The 22123-nt window shown below is 35.4% G+C and overlaps 2 protein-coding genes across 8 annotated transcripts in view; one reads left to right on the top strand and one right to left on the bottom strand.

Annotated features, from left to right (window-relative positions):
* CENPP (centromere protein P) overlaps positions 1-22123 on the bottom strand; it is a 256672-nt gene that overhangs the window by 172000 nt on the left and 62549 nt on the right.
* On the top strand, positions 1806-21225 carry OGN (osteoglycin). 3 transcript variants are annotated; one of them, XM_013995780.2, is made up of 7 exons: positions 1806-2006; positions 2967-3215; positions 4561-4654; positions 12943-13101; positions 15436-15638; positions 17182-17277; positions 19128-21225. In XM_013995780.2, exons 2-7 carry the CDS (start codon positions 3042-3044, stop codon positions 19296-19298), a joined length of 897 nt encoding a protein of 298 aa, XP_013851234.1. In that variant the 5' UTR covers positions 1806-2006; positions 2967-3041; the 3' UTR covers positions 19299-21225. The 3 variants fall into 3 exon arrangements, with proteins under 3 accessions (XP_013851234.1, XP_020941477.1, NP_001302657.1); XM_021085818.1 differs by having other exon boundaries at positions 1882-2006; positions 2682-3215; NM_001315728.1 differs by lacking the exon at positions 1806-2006 and having other exon boundaries at positions 3042-3215; positions 19128-19298.

Raw genomic sequence — 22123 nt, 5'->3', positions numbered from 1 at the left:
CCTTCTGGCAGAGAAGTGGTACTCAATAAACTACTACATGAATGAATGCCAATAAACTTATTCACTGATCATAACTTTTCAAGAAAAGGTGTTATAATCCACAAAATAATCTTCAGGAGTACAAAGTATCAAACTGTGTATACCTTTAGCAAATATGAATCTCTAAGATTCTCTAAATCTAACATCTATCCAGTTCATTTTTCAACATCCTGTTAAGCTTGACACACAACATGAAACAATCAATACCTGCTGTTTCATTATTAGATATTTTCAAAGACTTTAAAGCCATAAAATTTACTATATCAACCAATACCAGAGAATATCACAACCAAATTTAAAATAATTCACATTCAAATAAAAATGTGAGTATTCAAATCTTAGTTTATCCAAGCTTTAATTTAAAAAGCTCTAAAGCCTGTTTTGAATAGAAAACAAATCAGTATTCTTTCATTTTCTATTTAATAAAATACTTATCCATATTCATGTTTCTTCAATTTTTAGCTTAGAGAAAAAAATGTTACCCTGATTGCTAAAAGTACCAACAAGCGATAAAATTAAAATGAATCTTTAAAGATGTTCACATAGTTGTCTAAAAGTACCACTTCAATTTTTTAAAAATCAAATTTAATATTAAAATAATATCATTTCCTTAATTTAGCAAACAGGAATATCTTTTGTCACATTATCATGCACTAGATATAGTTCCCAGTGCTATACAATAGAAAATGACAGAACACTGTAAACCAGCTATAATGGAAAAAATAACAATATCATTAAAAAAAAGAATATCTTTTGCTATGAAACTCCAAATTATAAGTAAAATTTATTTTTAAAAAGCTGATTCTGAAACTTGAGTTTTTTTTAATATGTAACAATAATAAAGGGGAGAGGGCTCTAAATGACTAAACTAAAAAATAATTTGTGGAGGAGTTCCCATTGTAGCACAGTAGTTAACGAATCCAACTAGGAACCATGAGGTTGGGGGTTCGATCCCTGGCCTTGCTCAGTGAGTTAAGGATCCGGCGTTGCTGTGAGCTGTGGTGTAGCTCACAGATGAGGCTCAGATCTGGTGTTGCTGTGGCTCTGGCATAGGCAGGTGGGTACAGCTCTGATTCGACCCCTGGCCTGGGAACCTCCATATGCCGCGAGAGCAGCCGTAGAAAATGCAAAAAGACAAAATAATAGTAATAATAATAATAATTTGTGGAGTTCCTGTTGCGGCGTGGGGAAACGAATCTGATTAGGAACCATGAGGTTGCAGGTTCAATCCCTGGCCTCACTCAGTGGGTCAAGGATCTGGCGTTGCCACGAGCTGTGGTGTAGGTGTAGACTTGGCTCAGTTCTCACGTTGCTATGGCTGTGGCATAGGCTGGTGGCCAAAGCTCTGATTAGACCCCTAGCCTGGGAACCTCCATATGCTATGGGTGCGGTCCTAAAAAAGACAAAAAAAAAAAAAAAAAAAAATTTGTGCTACAAATAATTTCTACATTGGAAATTTCTTGGCTTTATATTAATTCCAGTATTAGAACAGTATTTGTTTTATTCCTCATAAAATTAAGAGCATAGGTTATGCTTTAGTTTGGTGTTTTATTTCATTCAAAAAGCAGATGTTTTATTTCTGAGAGAGCAATAAAGTGAAAAGCATGATTTTTAAACTGTGCCATCTTCATAAAAAATATTCACAAAAACATGAGTAAAAATTACATTACATAATAAAAATAACACAAATTTATGGTAATCAGTAGAAGCAGTCTGAGTACAGCACTTAACAAATATTTTAAGCACAGTTCTCTAGTACAACACACTACATTTCACCCTAGAGAAGGAATGTTGGCAAAGATCATTACCAAATGGAAAGTGCTTTTAAAGCTGCTGGGCCCTGAAATTCTATTCAGCAGTTTGAAATCATTCCACAGCTTTTCTCATTCACCCTCCCACTTGGGGCTATTGCAAGCCATGACCATCTATTGAGGAAAACCGCAAAAAACTTCAAAACAGCTACAACGGTAGGCTCTTTTTTCCAAATATTATTTTAAATATCGTTTGTTAAAATGTGACATCTAAGAATCTTGGTAAATGTAAAGGCCATATTTAATTTTTTTAAGTTTCAGTTACTTTGAACAATTGTTTTTAACAAGCACTTTAGTATATCATTGTCTAACTTTAATATCCATTCAGGCAAGAACAGGGTGCTGCAAAAGTCACAAAACCATATTATTCTTAAATTTCAACCATTGGTTTTTGACAAACTGGTAACTACAATGCAGCACCAGCAACTCTGAGTGATTCTGGCTGAAGTTACTTAAGAAAAGTGGAAAATGTGCACCACCAGATAAAATCCAGTGGTGAGCCTAAAAGTATCCTTCCAATTTCTTTCTTTATTTCTTCATTTTTCAGTTTAAATTTTAAAAAGCAATGCTATTAACTAAAAACAATATCTATAAAAATTATAAAACTAAGAAAATTCAAATTATGACTTTTCCAATATCCTGTACTGCCTTAAAGTAAGTGTTAATGACTACTTTTCATAATGTTTAAATTTTAAAACTGTTCTTGGAACTTGTTTCTGTTCATACCACTACAAATCAAGAGTTCTTATAAAGTACCAAAGTTGAAATATGATATTTCTAACTCACATGAGACAGGATCATGGGTCTTCATGTTAACTATTTAAATTACAGGTATCCTAAGAAGATTTCAACTGTATACAAGTACCTTTGTTCAAGGCACCTAACTATTAAAAAACTGAAATTGTCAACAGTGCTTGGATTTTTGATAGAAAAAGAACAAAAACCACTTTCTGAAACTATTTTTCAGAAGGTCATCAATACATAAAAACTTTTAGCATCTAATTAAAGATCACTAAGGGTTAAATACTTGTTCTCTAGTCCCTACTGCGTACACTCTGCCAAAAAGTCCTCTAAGCTTTTAAATATTGCTTCGATGGTCTGCGTTTTTACTTCCAGGGAAAAAGAGAGTATTGTCCCACAGTCAGCAGGCCACTAGCTTATTAACTTCCAGACACCTTAATTTTTGCTAAAATGAAGACTCTGCAATCTACACTTCTCTTGTTCCTGTTTGTGCCTCTGATAAAGCCAGCACCACCATCTCAGCAGGACTCTCGCATTATCTCTGATTATGGAACAAATAATTTTGAAGAAACCTTATTTAGCCAAGATTATGAGGATAAATACCTGGATGGAAAAAGTATTAAGGTATTTTACTTCTACTCTAAATTTAATTTCTAAAATAATCACCCATTTAAATGCATGTTTTTGTTTTTTCTGACTGTATCTGAGGGTAAATGAAAAGCACTTTATATGAGTCAAAATAATTCAAAATAACTGTCCATAAGATGATAATTTTAAAGTATGCATGCTTCCCAAATTAATAAACAGAATCTATGATGACCAAACAGTATCTGTAGCAACCAAAACATGAAATTTAAGGAAAACTAAACTTTAAGATGATTTCTGACCAGTTGAGATTTATATGCTAATGTTACACAATGCCCTATATTTGTACAGTAAAATAAAATAGGAGAAATATGTATTAGGAAATAAAGATGGATTACTAGCTTAAGGTTTATTGTTTTAGGAAGAAGTGGTTCAAGGGAATAAACAGAAGGGTACTGCTTATTTGGATTATTTCAGTATTTCATAAGAATTCACATATGCCAACTATACACAGTATCAAAAAATGAAAACTACTTGATAAGGGGCTTAATTTTTCATCAGTTTCAACAATTTAGAACCTATCATTTTATCAAGTATCTGTAATTGTCGCTGAGCTAATACTGTACAGGGATGACTTTCATACCACATCTTTCATATTCTACTTCAACAGGGGCTAAGTAATTACTTGTGGTTTTACTGGCACACAGAAATGAACTCTGGGAAAGGAAAAAGTTAATACACCACAGAAGTATCTGTTGCCTGCCTACTGTGTGTCTGTATGTCCGTCTCTCTTTCACACACAGGCACAAAATGAAAAATGAGAAATGCAGCCAAATACATAATAATCTTGGTTGCTTCACAAGTTCTTCACTATAAATAAGATTACAAAGATTTTAAGAGTGAACAGTTATAAATGCTTCCTTTTAATGCTCTTTTTAGTACACATGAGCAAATGTTAACACTACAATTTCTTTCAATGGAGTTGGTTAATAGCCATTATCATCATCATTATTATTTAAGTATATATAAGCTTAAAGAAAAAGGCCCATCATAACAGCAAGCTTTTGGTTCACATGGCTGATTTGAATCTATCAATCAGTTAAAAGAATACTTTCGAAATCCCTTGGTCCCTAAAATGTAGTAAGTAAAACTTTACCCACTTCTTCTCTTTACACTGCTTTAGAAGTCACTCTATCTTAATATAAAGGCGCAGACCAAGATATTTGTGAAGCAGAGTAGAATTCAACAGCATTTAATAGACAAACAGAGAGTGGAGGGCTGTTCAACCAGAATACTTATAGGAAAAAGTTGTCTGTAATCCCTTAGTTTTACAGTCCAAATTGGGCATATCGCGCCTGATAATAAATTTGTATTTTTTCAATAGGAAAAAGAGGCTATCAGAATACCTGATGAGAAAAGTTTTGAATTACAAAAAGACGAGAGTACAATACCATTATCCCCCAAGAAAGAAAACGATGGTAAGTATGAACACTCTATCATCAATTTTTTTAAAAAGGGGTTTTTAAAAATAGCTTATAATGGGAGTTCCCATCATGGCTCAGTGAAAACAAATCTAAGTAGCATCCATGAGGATGCAGGTTTGTTTCCTGGGCTTGCACAGTGGAATAAGGATCTGGCGTTGCCATGAGCTATGGTGTAGGTCGCAGACGGGGCTCGGATCCTGCGTTGCTATTGCTGTAGCATAGGCCAGCAGCTATGGCTCTGATTTGACCCCTAGCCTGGGAATCTCCATATGGGCGTGGCTCTAAAAAGACAAAAAAATGCTTATAATGGAGCTTTATTCCTTATAGTAATCAAAAATTGCATCAAAATATAGTAAATTCAAACAGTGGAAGTTTATCTCCATCACAATCATAGAGTCAAACAGGTATATTGGGAGCACTCATCATTGACCATTCCATATTATGAGTAAGAAAGGTGAAAGAGCAACATTGAAGAACAACCAAAGTTTAGTCTAAGTTTAGCTTCTACAAAGTGTGCACTTCTGTCTATATAAAAATCAATTTAAGAAATACCTGTTTGGAGTTCCTGTTGTGGCTCAGTGGTTAACGAATACGACTAGGAAACATGAGGTTGCGGGTTCAATCCCTGGCCTTGCTCAGTGGGTTAAGGTTCCGGCGTTGCCATGAGCTGGGGTGTAGGTCGCAGACGCAGGTCAGTTCCTGAGTTGCTGTGGCTCTGGCGTAGACCAGCAGCTATAGCTCCGATAAGACCCCTAGCCTGGGAACCTCCATATGCCGGGGGAGCGGCCCCGGAAAAGGCAAAAAAAGACAAAAAAAGAAAAATCTGTTAAACACCACGTATTTGCAAATACTATGTAGCCTGAAGAAAAGGTAAATAAAATACAATTCTTAGCATTAAGAAACTCACGGAAGAGAGAGTGATGTTTAGATACATAAATAATTATAACGTACATTTTAATTAAAACAACAGAAAACTTATAAAATAACAAATTACAAAGTCCTGCTTATTCATTTCTATTTGGTTTATTCTTGCTCTATCACAGAATATTATTTCCCATGATAATATGGAAAAAAAAAATCACACACAAATTTCTACACTGCTACAGTAAAATTAAAATGGACCAAAACAGAAAATGTATCTTAAGTAATCTGAAAAGTATTACAGTGAAAATAGATTTGAAAAAATAGAAAGACATCTCTTGCCCTTAGACTGGATGATTTAATATCACAAAGATGTCAACTCTCCCTAAATATGTAACAATGAACTTCTTGGGAGTTCCCATCATGGCTCAGTGGAAATGAATCTAACTAGTATCCACGAGGATGCAGGTTCAGTCCCTGGCCTCACTCAGTGGGTTAAGGATCTGGCGTTGCTATGAGCTGTGGTGTATGTCACAGACATGGTTCAGATCTGGTGTTGCTGTGGCTGTGGTGCAGGCCAGAGGCTACAGCTACAAGTCAACCCCAGGCCTGGGAACCTCCACATGCTGAAGGTGTGGCCCTAAAAAGACAAACAAAACAAAACAATGAACTTCTTTAAGGATTTGGTAAGCCTGATTCTCAAGTTCATACACAAAAAGAAAAAAAAAAAAAAAAAAAAGGAGTTCTGTTGTGGTGTCGCAGGTTAAGGATCTAGCATTGTCACTGCAGTGGTCTGGGTTGCTGCTGTGGCACAGGTTTGATCACTGGCCCAGGCACTTTCACATGCTGTGGAAATAGCCTCCCCGCCAAAAAAAGCTTTTATACTTTAAAAAAGTGTAAAACTAATGTATGAGTGAAAAGTTCACAGACAGAAATATGTGTACAAATTTAGTAAATAATAAAGACAGAATTTTTAATCACTGAAGCAAAGATGATACTTTTAAAACCAGTGGCTAGAACAACTAAGTAGTCAATTGAAAAGGGATGCAATTAGATCCTTATCTTACATAGAAAAATGAACAACAAAAAAATTAGAGTCTGGAAGTTAAAGGTGAAACCATAAAATACTAGAGGATAATCAGGGTATGGAGTGTCTCAAAATCTAGAGATGATAATAGAAAAGATTAATAAATCTGATTTCATAAAATGAAATATTTGCACAGCAAACCCCATCATAAATGAAGCCAAAGACAATCAAAATTGACAAAAAAAATTGGTTGTTGTTGTTTTTTTAGGGCTGCATCTGTGGCATATGGAGGTTCCCAGGCTAGGGGTTGAATCGGAACTGTAGCCTCAGGCCTACACCACAGCCACAGCAACACCAGATCTGAGCCGTGTCTGCGATCTACACCACAGCTCATGGCAATGCCAGATCCTTAACTCAATGAGTAAGGCCAGGGATTGAACCTGTGTCCTCATGGATGCCAGTCAGATTCATTTCCACTGAGCCACGGCAGGAACTCCAGAAAAATATTTGTAATATATATCACTGATAAAGAGCTAACATCTCTAGTTTATAAAGAACAAGTAAAAATCCAGGAAAAAAAGAAATTGATCAACAATCCATTGGAAAAATGGGCAAAAGATATGAACAGACAATCCACAAAATGATATAAAAATGACTCTTACACACATAAAGTGTTCAGTCTCACACATGGAGAAGTGTAAGTTTACATTACACTGAGATATAATTTTTTGAACTATCTGACAAAAATTAAAAGTGTGACAAGATATCAATACATTCTATTGACAAAACTGTGGGGTATCAGACAGTGACATATGTTGCTAGTGGCAATGCAAACTGGTACAAGAGACAAGAATTTGGTAATATCTAACAAAACCAAATATGCATTTGGTCAGGAATTTGGCAATGTTTAACAAAACCAAATACACATTTACTTTGTGACATGGCAGTTGGCATCTAAAAATTTACCCTAAAGACACATTTCCAAAAATAAGAATGTATATATGCAGATTCACTGATGCTTTGCTTGTAATTGCAAAATACTGGAAACAATCTAATTATGCATACGTTGAAGAGTCATTGAATAAACTATGGTATATCCACCCAGGGGAATACTATGCAGTTGTAAAGATAGATGAGGAAGATCTTTATAATTAACAGGAAGTGATTTCCAGAAGATATTATGTGAAAAAAAAAACCAAAGTGTAAAAGAGTATCTGTAATATGCTGTCTTTTATCTAAGAATGAAGGGGATGTAAGAGAATATTCATGCAGCAGCTCACTTGTGTAAAAAGTACAAGAGGGGTACTTAAACAAACTGAGACTGGTTGCCTATAGGTTACAGATGGGACTGGGGGTGGAAAAGAATGGGAGACTGGAACTAGGGGTAAAGGGGAAATGGTAGAACTTCCCTGAGTATACACTTTTAGGGTAGATTTGATCTTAGAATGAGGTTATATTTTACATAGGCAAATACATTTGTAAATAAAGTAAAAAAGGATAAGATTAAAAGAACCCAAATTTGCAAACAAAGAGAAAAAGAGAAACTTAATTCCATTTCAAATGAATCAAAGTAACCCTTAAACACAGTATTTTGATTATATACTTTCAGGATAAAAATAAAATAAAATAGATGAATAACTAAAATTCCCGTGAGTAGATTTGTTTTCCACAGTGTGATGGGTTAGCAGTATTGAAACTACTTAAAGTGTGTTCTAGGACTGTGTAAAGTAAATATGCAGGGTATAATAAGAGGCAGGTTTCTCACTGTCAGAGAAGGGTGTTACAAATATGCTAAGGGGTAAGGCTACACTGAACACTGTGGAGATGGACTACATTGAAAGATATTAGCATCAACTCACGGTTTATATACAGAGATACAAAAATAGATACAAATGTGTTTGTCTCCTCATGTGAGTGCGTACATGTATAAATACATATGGTGTATTTATATTTTTATGAGTATATGAGTACAGATACATGTATATATGTACCATATACTCAGGCATACATGTATGTATATATATGTCTATATATGTATACATGTGCATTACACAGTATGATTATACACATATGGGCATGTACTATGTGTATCATATATAAAGACAGAGCCAGGAGTTCCCTTGTAGTGCAGTAGGTTAAGGATCTAGCATTGTCACTGCAGTGGTTAAGAGTGCTGCTACGGCGTGGGTTTGATACCTGGCCTAGGAACTTCCACATGTCATGGGGTGCAGCCAAAAAATATAAATAAATAAATTTAAATAGGAGTTCCCATTGTGGCTCAGTAGAAACAAGTCTGACTAGCATCTATGAGGATGCAGGTTAGATCCATGGCCTTGCTCAATGGGTTAAGGATCCAGTGTTGCCATGAGCTGTGGTGTAGGTCACAGACGTGGCTCAGAGCTGGCATTGCTGTGGCTGTGGTGTAGGCTATCGGCTATAGCTCTGATTTGACCCCTAGCCTGGGAATCTCCATGTGTTGCGGGTATGGCCCTAAAAAAATTTTTTTTTAATTTAAAAAAAATTAAATAAATAAATAAATAAAACAGAGAGCCCAATACACATACATATATTTGCCAGCGCTCTCTGCTGAAAAGAGCCCGGAAGCAGTGAGATCCCAGTAGCAATGAGCACATCCATACTCAAATCTTGGTTTCTAAGTAGCATTCTCCACTAAAATGAACCAGTACTCCTTGAAGAAACAGCTGATTTCAGGATTGGGGAAGAGAAGAGGCAAGATGGGTGGTCTAAGACATCTTAGCATACCAGAATATTAGTAAATTCTCAAAGAATAGTGAGGACAATTAACTTTTAATTAACCAAAATATTAAAAATACATAGTAAATTTGTAAAAGACATACAAGACCAGTTCACTGAAATCTAGGCAATAATGCTGAGAGAAATTAAAAGAAGACTTAAATATATGGATAGATACATTATGATCAAGGACCAGAAAACTCAGTACCATCGAGAAGTCAATTTTCCCCAAATTCATCTGCAGATTCAATGCAATCCCAATTAAAATACTAGCAGGCTTTTTGAAAACAACAAGCTGATTCTAAAACCTGTATGAAAATGCAGAGAACCTAGAAGAGTCATAACAACATTAAAGAATAAAATTGGGGATTTACCTTACCTAATATCAAGACTTATTACATACAATGCTACAGGAAGTAAGACATTGTATTAGAATAAAAATAAATAGATCAACGGGACAGAATAGTCTAGAAATACACTTACACAACATGGTCAACTGTTTTTTTTACAATGGTACAATGTAATTCAATGGGGAAATGATAATCTTTTCAAAATATGGTGTGAAAAGAGTCAGATAGCTATAGGAAATTAGAGAAAATGAACTTTGACTCTTCTTGACCCCATATATAAAAAAATAAATTCAAAACAGACCCCATACCTAAATATAAAGAGCTTAACCACACAACATTTGAAAGAAAATATAAGATAAAAACTTAGTGGTTGGCAAAGATTTCTTAGCTAAAACACAAAAAACAAGGAAAAAATTACAAAAACTTACATATGAGAAAAAACACAAAAAAGCATGAAAAAATGCAATACAAAAAGCATGAAAACATAGAATCAATTTTTCTTCATTAAAACAAAAAATGTCTGCTCTTAAAGAGACTTTGATAAGAAAATAAAAAGATAAGCCACAGACTGGAGGCAACCATGTGCAAAACATAAATTTGACAAATAACATATCTACAAAATATCCTTTTTTAATTCAAAAATAGTAACATTAAAAACCCATTTTAAAATTATCATAACCCTGTAAATCAACTATACTTCAATAAAACTCAAAAATAAATAAAAATTTTTGGAGTTCCTGTCATGCCTCAGCAGTAGCGAACCTGTCTACTACCTATGAGGAGCAGGTTCAATCCCTGACCTTGCTCAGTTGGTTAAAGATCTGGCATTGCCATGATCTGTGGTGTAGGTCGGCAGCTATAGCTCCAATTCAACCTCTAGCCTGGGAAATTCCACATGCTGCCGGTGGGGTCCTAAAAAGACTAAATAAATACATACATAAATAAATAAAATTAATTTTTTTTCAAAACCATTTTAAAAACAGGCAAAAAATATGAATACACTTTACCACAAAAATGATGTGAATGGCCAATATATATATGTATATAAAAAGATGCTTAGTACATTTGTCATTAGGAAAATATAAATTAAAACACGAGATAACACAACATATCTTACTTGAATGGCTAAAATAAAAAAGTCCAACCATACTAAAATGTTGGTCAGAATGTAAAGCAACTGTTAATGTGAATGCAAAATGGCACGACCACTATGGAAAACAGTTTAGGACTTTCTTCAAAAGGTAAAATATATACCTGTAATAACACCAGCCACTCTACTCTTAGGTGTTATTCCAAGAGAAATGAGAGCATAAAGTCTATACATATGGAGTTCCCGTCGTGACTCAGCGGTTAATGAACCTGACCAGCATCCATGAGGACTTGGGTTCAACCCCCGGCCTCTCCCAGTGGGTTCAGGATCTGGTGTTGCTGTGGTATAGGTCACAGATGCGGCTCAGATCCCGCGTTGCTATAGCTGTGGTGTAGGCTGGCAGCTACAGATCTGATTTGTACCCTAGCTTAGGAACCTCCCAGGTGCAGCCCTAAAAAAAAAAAAAGTCTATACGTAAATGTTCAAAGTACCTTTCTGTGAAATAGCCAAAAACATAATGGAATAGGAATAAACTGAATAATAAATAGGAAGGAATTACTGATGCATGCAAAAATAAATGAATCTCAAAATTATTATGCTGGGTGAAAAGAAGCCAGACAAAAGAGTATATACTGCATGATTCTTTTTTTTTTTTTTTTGCTTTTTAGGGACTCACTCATGGCATATGGAGGTTCCTAGGCTAGGGTCCAATCAGAGCTGTAGCTGCTGGCCTATACCACAGCTCACAGCAACACTGGATCCTTAACCCGCTGAGCAAGGCCAGGGATCGAACCTGCATCCTCATGGATGCTAGTCAGATTTGTTAACCACTGAGCCACAATAGGAACTCCCATGATTCTTTCAAAAATACAAACTAACACATAATGTCAGAAAGGAGATTAGTGGTTGCTGGGAAGGAGGGCATGAAGGACTTTTGGGGTGACAGACATGTTAATTACCTTGACTGTAGTAACGGTTTCATGGGCATGTACATATGTCAAAACGTACAAATTATACAAGTTAAATATGTGCAATTTACTGTTTATCATTTTACAATAAAAATGCAGTGGCAGGATAAAACAGCTTGAGAGTGATCACTGACTAATTTGAAAATTCGATTATCAAAATAAATATGACAGTAACATATCATAACCCATAAGATAAGGAATTCATAAGTTCATACTGACAGAAATAAATAAGGGGATATTTCACATTATATCAAAATGCCAACTAACAAATTTAGAAGGAATGATAGAATCAGAAAATCACTATTTGGCAGCTCTCCTAGCGATAAACTTTTCAAGTAATAATCACCAATAGATGAAAAAACTAAAGGGTGAATGTTTGGTGACAAACCAGATGTTTAGAATCTCAAACTGCTTTTCTTGAAGGTACTTATTAATTACAAAGTGAAAAACTAGGACCTTTACAGAGGTACTAGTACCTTTACATGGCAGTCACCAACTGACCAAAGACAGCATCATAAGGAATAAGACAGATACCACATGCTCCTGACACATGACAGAGAGGATGCAACATTATTTCCATGGTACTCCTGCCAAAAACGAGGAACCTCAGACAAATCCTAATTGAAAGGCATTCTGCAAAATAAATGTCCTGAAAAATAATTTTTTAAATTCAGAAATTTCCAAAACAGTAAAAGGTACAAAAAACAAAGACTCAGGAACTGTTCCAGGTTGAGGGAGAAGAAAGAGGCATGACAAGTAAATGTAATGAATGACATTAGGGTACAATGGGATTCTAACAGTGCCCATGATGACTCTAATTTTCAAGTTAATAGTATGCTTATTTAACTAAGTGGTTCCTCATTAGAAATGTTTTGTGCCACTCCAAGCAATAAATCAAGCTCAAGGTTACATTAAGCTCTGCTTTATGATTTTTTTTGATATTCAGATGAGGAAATATAACTTTCTGTCAATTAATTCAGGTGACTATCACTACAACAGATAGAATAAAAGATTGTGGATTATGGAATCTAAAACAAAATTCTAGAGAGTTGTCAGGTACAATATAGATCACTAGCTACTATGACCATTAACATCTTTCCTGCTACCACCCATAATTCTGCACAGTATCTTTTAAATTAGTAATAATGCTCATGATAGCAAGAATTTTATTTACCACTAGAGGTCAAATATTTTTAAACTAATCATTTTTATGATTTTGCTTCCCAATTTAGAAATGCCCACATGTCTGCTGTGTGTTTGTTTAAGTGGCTCTGTATACTGTGAAGAAATTGACATTAAAGCTGTACCACCCTTGCCAAAGGAATCAGCCTATCTTTATGCACGATTCAACAAAATTAAAAAGTTGACTGCCAAAGATTTTGCAGATATACGTAAGTTAATTTTAAATCACGTATTAGTATTCACTCTTGTTTGTATTTAACTCATGTAAACACTAGTTTGTAGGTATCTGTGGCCTATCATGTGGAGGGTAGTCATAGAGTATTTGAAATATCCATCACACTTCATAAAAAATCCACTGGTTTACTGCTGAATCTCCTTTCCATTCAGATGTCCTATGTCATCTTTCTCTACTGGTGATTTGGTATTCTGTGTTGACAGCCCATCTAACATAAGGACAACTACATCTTCTCAACCCCAATACTTCAAGATCCATTTGCCTTAACCACTTAGCATAATAATCAGAATATTTCTCCAATGACTTTTTTTTTTTTTTTTTTTTTGCTTCTGATGGCTACACCCGCAGTATATGGAAGTTCCCAGGCTAGGGGTCGAATTGGAACTACTGCTGCTGGCCTATACCACAGCCACAGCAACAGCAGATCCAGCCGTGTCTGCGACCTACGCAGACAACGGTAGGGCAACCCTGGATCCTTAACCCACTGAGCAAGGCCAGGGAACAAACCCACAACCTCATGGTTCCTAGTCAGATTTGTTTCCACTGCACCACAATAGGAACTCCTCCAATGACATATTTTATTTTCTACCTTCACTATGAAAACATAAGACACTGCTTTTATGTACTTTAACTCTAGTTCTTAAATATGGCTGCATATTAAAGTATTTTTAAAATAAATACTGATACCAGGTCCTAATCCCGAGAGATTCTAATTTCGGTCTGGGGAGAGGCTCAGGTGTTGTCATTAAGTACAACCAAACTCCTCAGATGATTCTAATAGGGAAATAGTGCTAAGAGCAGTGCCATTTAACTTCTTCCCAGGTCATTAAAAATCTTGGACCTCTGGTGTCCTAGCAAATGTTACAACAGCTTGCCACCAGGGTGATGCCACAGCACACCAAAATTCCCTACTTATGCAGTGCTGAGTTCAAGTCCTGGATCACTAATCCCTCATAAATTTTCTAAATTTCTATGTTGTCAAATGCTTCTGAAGAAAATCACACCAAGAATGCACACTGGTCCCATTACACACTTATGAGATTAACCATAATTGAATTCATGCTGTCACTGGTAATGACCAACTGCCTGAATACAGCTGTTCCTCATTATTTGTGGATTCCATGTTTTCAAACTCATCTACATGATAAAATTTATTTGTAACCTCAAGATCAAAACTTCTGGCACTTTCATGAAAATTAAGACAGTGGCAAAAAATGTAAGTCAGCCAGATGAGACTGAGTGAGATGTTCTGTCCGTTGACTCTGCTTTTATACTGTAACAGGTGTTAGATTTAATGCCAAATTTTTTCACATTTTTGTAGTTTTTGTTGTTTAAAATGCTCCTTAAGTATAACGCTAAAGGGCTGTCTAGTGTTCCTAAGTGCAGGAAGGTTGTGATGTGCCTTACAGAGAAAAATATGTATGTTGGATCTTCATTTAAATGTAGTTACAGTACTGATGGCTGTGAGTTCAATGTAAATATATCGACAATATATACTAAATAAGATGCCTTTAAAAAGAAACACATAAAATTTTGTAGAGAAAATGATGAAAATGTGTAACAAGAGGCTAGAACCCTGTATATTCCCTAGGAGCAGTGGTTCCATACTCACCAATTTGGCATTTGTGTTGACTTCATAAACATGACTGCCTCAAACAGTGAGAACTGACTATATTTCCTAATTATCCGAGACAGGAAAAAGGGATACACACATACAAACATACACTGAATTTCTCTGTCACCACTTTAATAAATTAGGGCCCATTCTTGTTTTTGCTGTTGTCAAGCAATAAAGCATGGAGAGATTAAGATAGTATATCCATAATCAGGATGCACTGTGCTGGCCAAATCCATAAATATTTGCATGATTCTATTCAATAAAATGTTGCTTTCAATAATTTGCAACAAAGAATTTCTTTCAAACCTATATTGAGAATTCAAACAAAAAAGGATGGGAGGACTCTATTAAGTTCCCTTCCAAACTTGAGATTCTAGAACTCGAGTGAGAAAGGGCATCAGTGTCAATTACATGGTAAAATACTAAGAATTCATTCTACAAAAGTTACTGAGCTACTAACTACAGACACTCTACTGGACACTAAAAATAATACTTTGAGTTACCTGTTAAAGCTTTCCATCACTCCACACAGTTAAAAATTTATAGTAGAAATATGACAGAACACTGTAAACCAGCTATAATGGAAAAAATAAAAATCATTATAAAAAATAAAAACAAGTATCTTTAAAAAATTTTAATTTCATTATTCTTATAATATTTTCTGTATTTTTTGAATATCTTTCCTTAAAGCTAACTTAAGACGACTTGATTTTACGGGAAATTTGATTGAAGATATAGAAGATGGCACTTTCTCAAAACTCTCTCTGTTAGAAGAACTTATACTAGCTGACAATCAACTACTGAAACTTCCAGTTCTCCCTCCTAAGCTTACGTTATTTAATGCAAAACGCAACAAAATCAAGAGTAGGGGAATAAAAGCAAATGCATTCAAAGTAAGTATTTTATAGTATGGCTAAGGACAGCATAGTATCAGTTCTATTATGACATAATAAAAGAAACTATGGTCTTTAAAATTTTGTTGTAAAACTATTTTAATGTAATAAATGAAGACATGATTTACATAGTAAGTAATGGTACTCTCGGGCTTATTCAGTCCAGCTTATGCCTCTACCTCATTCAAAATACATAACCTTGACCTTGTTTCATGGAACTGCATGTTGTCACATCTGTTTCCTTTGTTCACACAGCAAAAAAATTATCTATACAAACAAGGTGTGTACCCTTATGAACCAATACTCTACAAAACCTCAAAACGGAAGTTTTCCTTGTGTTTCATCTTCCTTACACTATTAGTAATTTACAAATGCCAGAAAAAAATAATATTTTTTTTGTATTATCATAAGCTTATTTATTGAAGAAACGGAGATCATTTATTTATTTATTTATTTATTATTTTCCCACTGTACAGCAAGGGGATCAAGTTATCTTTACATGTATACATTATAATTACATTTTTCTCCCCCATCCTTTCTTCTGTTGCAACATGAGTATCTAGACAAAGTTCTCAATGCTACTCAGCAGGATCTCCTTGTACATCTATTCTAAGTTGTATCTGATAAGCCCAAGCTCCCATTCCCTCCCACTCCCTCCCCCTCCCATCAGGCAGCCACAAGTCTTTTCTCCAAGTCCATGAGTTTCTTTTCTGAGGAGATGTTCATTTGTGCTGGATATTAGATTCCAGTTATAAGTGATATCATATGGTATTTGTCTTTGTCTTTCTGGCTCATTTCACTCAGGATGAGAGTCTCTAGTTCCATCCATGTTGCTGCAAATGGCATTATGTCATTCTTTTTTATGGCTGAGTAGTATTCCATTGTGTATGTATACCACCTCTTCTGAATCCAATCATCTGTCGATGGACATTTGGGTTGTTTCCAATGTCCTGGCTATTGTGAATAGTGCTGCAATGAACATGCGGGTGCACGTGTCTCTTTTAAGTAGAGTTTTGTCCGGATAGATGCCCAAGAGTGGGATCGTGGGGTCATATGGAAGTTCTATGTATAGATTTCTAAGGTATCTCCAAACTGTTCTCCATAGTGGCTGTACCAGTTTACATTCCCACCAACAGTGCAGGAGGGTTCCCTTTTCGCCACAGCCCCTCCAGCACTTGTTATTTGTGGACTCATTAATGATGGCCATTCTGACTGGTGTGAGGTGGTATCTCATGGTAGTTTTGATTTGCATTTCTCTTATAATCAGCGATGTTGAGCATAAAAAATAATATTTTTAAAATGGCTATGGCTGCAGCATATGGAAACTCCCATAACAGGGGAGGGACTGAATTCAAAAAACAACAAACAAAAAACCCACCAAACCTAAAACAACCACACCAATGATTAATAATACTGATCTGTGTCTATGTCTATATTTATATATTTATACATTTGTACAAATATGTGGTATACAGCTTGAATCCTGTGAAGAAATGCACTGACCTCAACATCACTCAAATAAAAGCACCTTTTACTTTTGCAGAAATTGAATAAACTCTCCTTCCTCTACCTGGACCACAATGCCCTGGAATCCGTGCCTCTTAATTTACCAGAAAGTCTGCGTATAATTCATCTTCAGGTATGACTGCTCCTTTTGCAATATCTGACTTCAATTCAAATTACTATGGGTCAACCTTACCATTCATTAGGAAACTCACTTAATTACATGTAAATTTTGTCCATTAAAAATATCCATATTAAGGAAAGAAATAACGGCATTTGTAGCAACATGGATGGACCTAGAAATTATCATGCTAAGTGAAGTCAGTCAGACAATGAGACACCAACATTAAATGCTATCACTTACATGTGGAATCTAAAAAATGGACATAATGAACTTTTTTTTTTTTTTGTCTTTTTGCCTTTCCCAGGGCCACTTCCTGCAGCATATGGAGGTTCCCAGGCTAGGGGTCTAATCGGAGCTGTAGAGACTGGCCTATGCCACAGCCACAGCAATGCCAGATCTGAGCCTTGTCTGCGACCTAGACCACAGCTCATGGCAACGCTGGATCCTTAACCCACTGAGCAAGGCCAGGGATCGAACCCGCAACCTCATGGTTCCTAGTTGGATTCGTTAACCACTGCAACACGACGGGAACTCCAGGACATAAAGAACTTCTTAGCAGAACAGATACAGACTCATAGACTTTGAAAAACTTATGATTTCCAGATGAGACAGGTTGAGGAGTGGTGGGATACACTGAGAGTTTGGGATTGGGAATGCTTTAAAATTTGGTTGTGATGATTGTTGTACACCTATAAATGTAATAAAATTCACTGAGTAATTAAAAAAAAAACACATTGCTATATATAAAATGGATAACTAACAAGGACCTACTATATAGCACAGGGAAATCTATTCAATACACCTAGTGCAATAACCTGTTTGGGGAAAAAAGAATGGATATACGTATATGTATAACTGATTGACTTTTCTGTACCACTGAAACTAATACAACATTGTGACTCAATGATACTCCAATAAAATTAAAAAAAAATTTCATATTTAGGCAAATGCACTTCCTGCCCAGAAGCCCCAGTTCTATCCAGAGCACAACCAAAGGACTAGGTGTGAGGTCTGCTCTTAGAGTAAGGGTTAGTCTCCAGGTGTGCACATGGCATCTCCTAGTTAACTTGACATATAGGTTTGAAGACCTCTGGTTTATGTTTCTTTCTCCAAACAGAAGTAAACCCTGCTTTTGGAGAATTCCTTGCTGACTTTATTGTCCAACATCAAGTTAGGGGAAAGAGGAAAATAAAGAGCAGATAAAAATAAACTAAAATTGGTCTTTCAGAGTCACGAGAATTTCAATTTGTTCTTTTTACTTCTTTAAAACATATTTAAGGACACAGGGAGTTCCCGTTGTGGCGCAGCAGAAACAAATCTGACTGGGAACTATGAGGTTGCAGGTTCGATACCTGGCCTCACTCAGTGGGTTGAGGATCTGGCATTGCTGTGGCTGCAGTGTAGGCTAGTAGCTACAGCTCTGATTAGACCCCTAGCCTGGGAACTTCCATGTGCCACGGGTGTGGCCCTAAAAAGACAAAAGACAAAAAAATAACATAACATAACATAACATAACGTAACATAACATAACATAAAATATATTTAAGGACAGAGTACCTGTTTTGAGTTGCTGCTCTACAACAGGTACTTTTTCCAGTTAGTATAGTCTTTTCTTATACTCAGAAATATCTGTTACATGGGTTTTACTCAGAAATACCAAGTAGTCTGTTGTTCCAAAGTAACACTGTAGACTCTACGCGAGGTTCAGATTGCTCAGAGAGGGTTTTTATACTACTATGAAGACAGATACACAGTTATGTACAATATCATTTTTTAGGTAACATATTCTGTAAGATTTCATTACATACCACACAAAAAGATGATTTCGGACTGCTAAACAAATTTTCCATTTTCTTTTCCAGGGTAACAACATAACTTCAATTACAGATGACACATTCTGCAAGGCTAATGACACCAGTTATATTCGGGATCACATTGAAGAGATACGCTTGGAAGATAATCCCATCATCCTGGGAAAATATCCCAACAGTTTTATCTGCTTAAAAAGACTGCCTATAGGGTCATACATCTAGTCACTATCAACACAACATATAAGCTAAAGTAGACACATACTTATAATCTGTTTCAACATGTCTAAAGGAGCATAAATATTTAATATTAATTTTGTATCCTACTATGAAGGAACCTACGTTTTAGGAAAGGGTGTTCAAAAATCTTACATATAACAATAACTAGAAAGTAAGATTGAATCTCTAAAACAAAGTAATGTCAATATACTTGAACAGCATTATAAAATCCTTGTAGTTTATTCTAGAATACCATTTAAAAGGTCCTTTTTTATATAAGTACTCAAACTTAAAAAGCATTACTAAGTGAGAGGACATGTCCAAAAAACACTCAAAAGGTTGTCTTTCCTGGCTGCTACTGGATCCCTGAAGCATTTAAGGCACATGCTCCAAAAACTTTGAAAACCTAAATATTTCCAGTGGTCTCCCACTCTCATTTTATGATTCATTAATATTCATTATGAAGTGGGAAATCTATTTTCTTTCTATTAAGGCAGCTACTATATTTTTACTTAGCCTGAGAAATAGGGAATAGTCTCATACCTAGGAAAAACTTTACAAATAAAGTACAATTTTTACTCTCAAATAAAGAGCTAATTTAGTAATGTTCAGTTATTCTGCTTTGTAGTCACACAGTTAAAGGATTTAGTAAAATAATACATTTTCTTTAATCAAAATATTAACATTCTGAGTCTACCATAACACATTTTAAGAAGTCAAGCAGGGAGTTCCCATTTTGGCACAGCAGAAATCAATCTGACTAGTATCCATGAGGATGCCGGTACGATCCCTGGCCTCATTCAGTGGGTCAGGGATCAACATTGCGGTGAGCTGTGGGGTAGGTCCCTGATGCGGCTCAAATCCTTGTTGCTATGGCTATGGTGTGGGCTGGCAGCTGTACCTCCAATTTGACCCCTAGCCTGGGAACTTCCATATATTGTGGGTATAGCCCAAAAAAAGCAAAAAAAAAAAAAAAAAAAAAAAAAGTCAAGCACATCAAAATCAATATGCTTATGAGAAAAACTGAAAGTCCATTCTGTTTCTCAGAACATAGCTATAAAGTTCTTCACTGAAAGGGTTTTCAATTATGAAATATACTGCAAAATATTTTCTTTTCATATTATAGGAATAAGAATCCCATCAATAAATCTATCTGAATGTAAGACATTCAAAGAGAATTCTGTGGTGTTACAATCGTAAAACACCTTCCCACCCACCCAGACACATCCATGTTCATGCAAACAGATCATATGCTCACAAGAAAGCATCTTAGGAATATTTTTGAAATAGTTATGATTAACTGATAAGTTTATAGATGAGAAATCATCTTCAGTCTAATAGCGATGATTTGTGATGGCAACCCTGTGAGATTAAAGCTCTCAAACCCCACTTAAAACTCTTAGTCTCCATATTGCTTTGAGGTTACATATAAAATTATCAATGCTTTAGAAACAAGGGGCTAAACTATGTATATAAAATCACCGACATTGTTTCCAACATAAATTATAAATTACAATCAAGTTGGTCTCTGTATATTATTCCTAGAACAAATATTATTCCTTTTTTTTCATTTACTTCTATTTTTTGGTACCTAGAATGACTTCTTCTTTTTTCAACGTTCTCCCCATTTGCCACGTTTGACTGCATGAAGAAATTTTTTCATGATAACATCTGTGATCTCTTAAGGCCACAAAAATCACCACTGTAACACTTACTAACTAGTACACCTATTTTATTTTGGTAGCTGATAATCATAATTATACTGCTTTCTCATTTTGTGTGCATGTCTCACTTCTCTGTGACTGAAAGCTCACTGAGCACACTGACCATAGTCAATATTTGCTTTACACATTCACAGTGCCTAGCATAATAGTGAGCATATATAAACTGAATATACAGTAAACAGTGCAAAATAAAATACAGTTAAACAGAAGGGCTCTGTTTTTTTATTTTATTTGGAGAAATCGAATATTTAAACTTCACAATCTTGAATAAATCAACAAATAAATTGCAACAATCTGAAAAAAATAAGCCTCATAAAGTAAGTCTGTTGAGTAGTGGAAGCAGTACTGGGGAAAGTGATCAGAGGAGACCTTCCTCACATTTCCAGATATCAGAATAATAACATATTCCTTTATTTTTCATACAATTAAATGTAAAGAGAAAAGGCACAATAAAATAACTCTCAAATTTTAAAGAATTTAAAAGCCAGTTGTTCACATAAAATAGCAACTAGGAAAGAGCACTGGTTAAAAGGTCCATATTATCAAATTATCCTAAACAATACTTTGACACTTCTAGTTAAGAAGAAGATATGTACCTCCGTAACTGTTGACATTACATATATATATCCTTATTTATACAAAAATAATACACTGAAAGAAAGCAAAGGAAGATGGGATTAATATGGCAGAACAGAAGGAATGGAGCTAAACTTCTCTCCTAAAAACAACAAAATTACAACCAAATGCTGAGCAACCTTCAACCAAATACACTGAAAACTTTCAAAAAGAAATGCTACTCTAGAAGACAAAGAGGAGGCCATATTAAGAGGTACAAAGGGCGATTATGTGATAATAGCAACCCCATGCCTCCCAGGTGAAAAGTTCAACAGACTGGAAAGTAACTATCACAGAGATTCACCTACAGGAGTGAGAGTTCTGAGACCCATGTCAAGTTGCCACACCTGGGGACCTGGCATTGGGAGAAAGAGCCCCTGGAGCAGTTGGCATTGAAAGACAGTGGGACATGGGAATAGGAGCTCCATGGGACTGGGAGAAAAGGAGACCCCATTCTTTTTTTTTTTTTTGTCTTTTTGCCATTTTTTCCTT

The sequence above is a fragment of the Sus scrofa genome, chromosome 3, assembly GCF_000003025.6.
Source record: "Sus scrofa isolate TJ Tabasco breed Duroc chromosome 3, Sscrofa11.1, whole genome shotgun sequence".
NCBI classification, from domain to species: Eukaryota; Metazoa; Chordata; class Mammalia; order Artiodactyla; family Suidae; genus Sus; species Sus scrofa.
Note: the sequence above shows the minus strand (reverse complement) of the source record. Positions and strands in the feature narration are given on the sequence as shown.

Excerpts from the sequence above, each read along its gene's own strand:
- OGN (XM_013995780.2), top strand. The coding sequence starts at position 3,042 with ATGAAGACTCTGCAATCTACACTTCTCTTGTTCCTGTTTGTGCCTCTG. Across the intron at positions 3,216-4,560 it reads TGGATGGAAAAAGTATTAAG|GAAAAAGAGGCTATCAGAAT; the intron begins GTATTTTACTTC and ends TTTTTTCAATAG. Across the intron at positions 15,639-17,181 it reads TAAAAGCAAATGCATTCAAA|AAATTGAATAAACTCTCCTT; the intron begins GTAAGTATTTTA and ends TTACTTTTGCAG.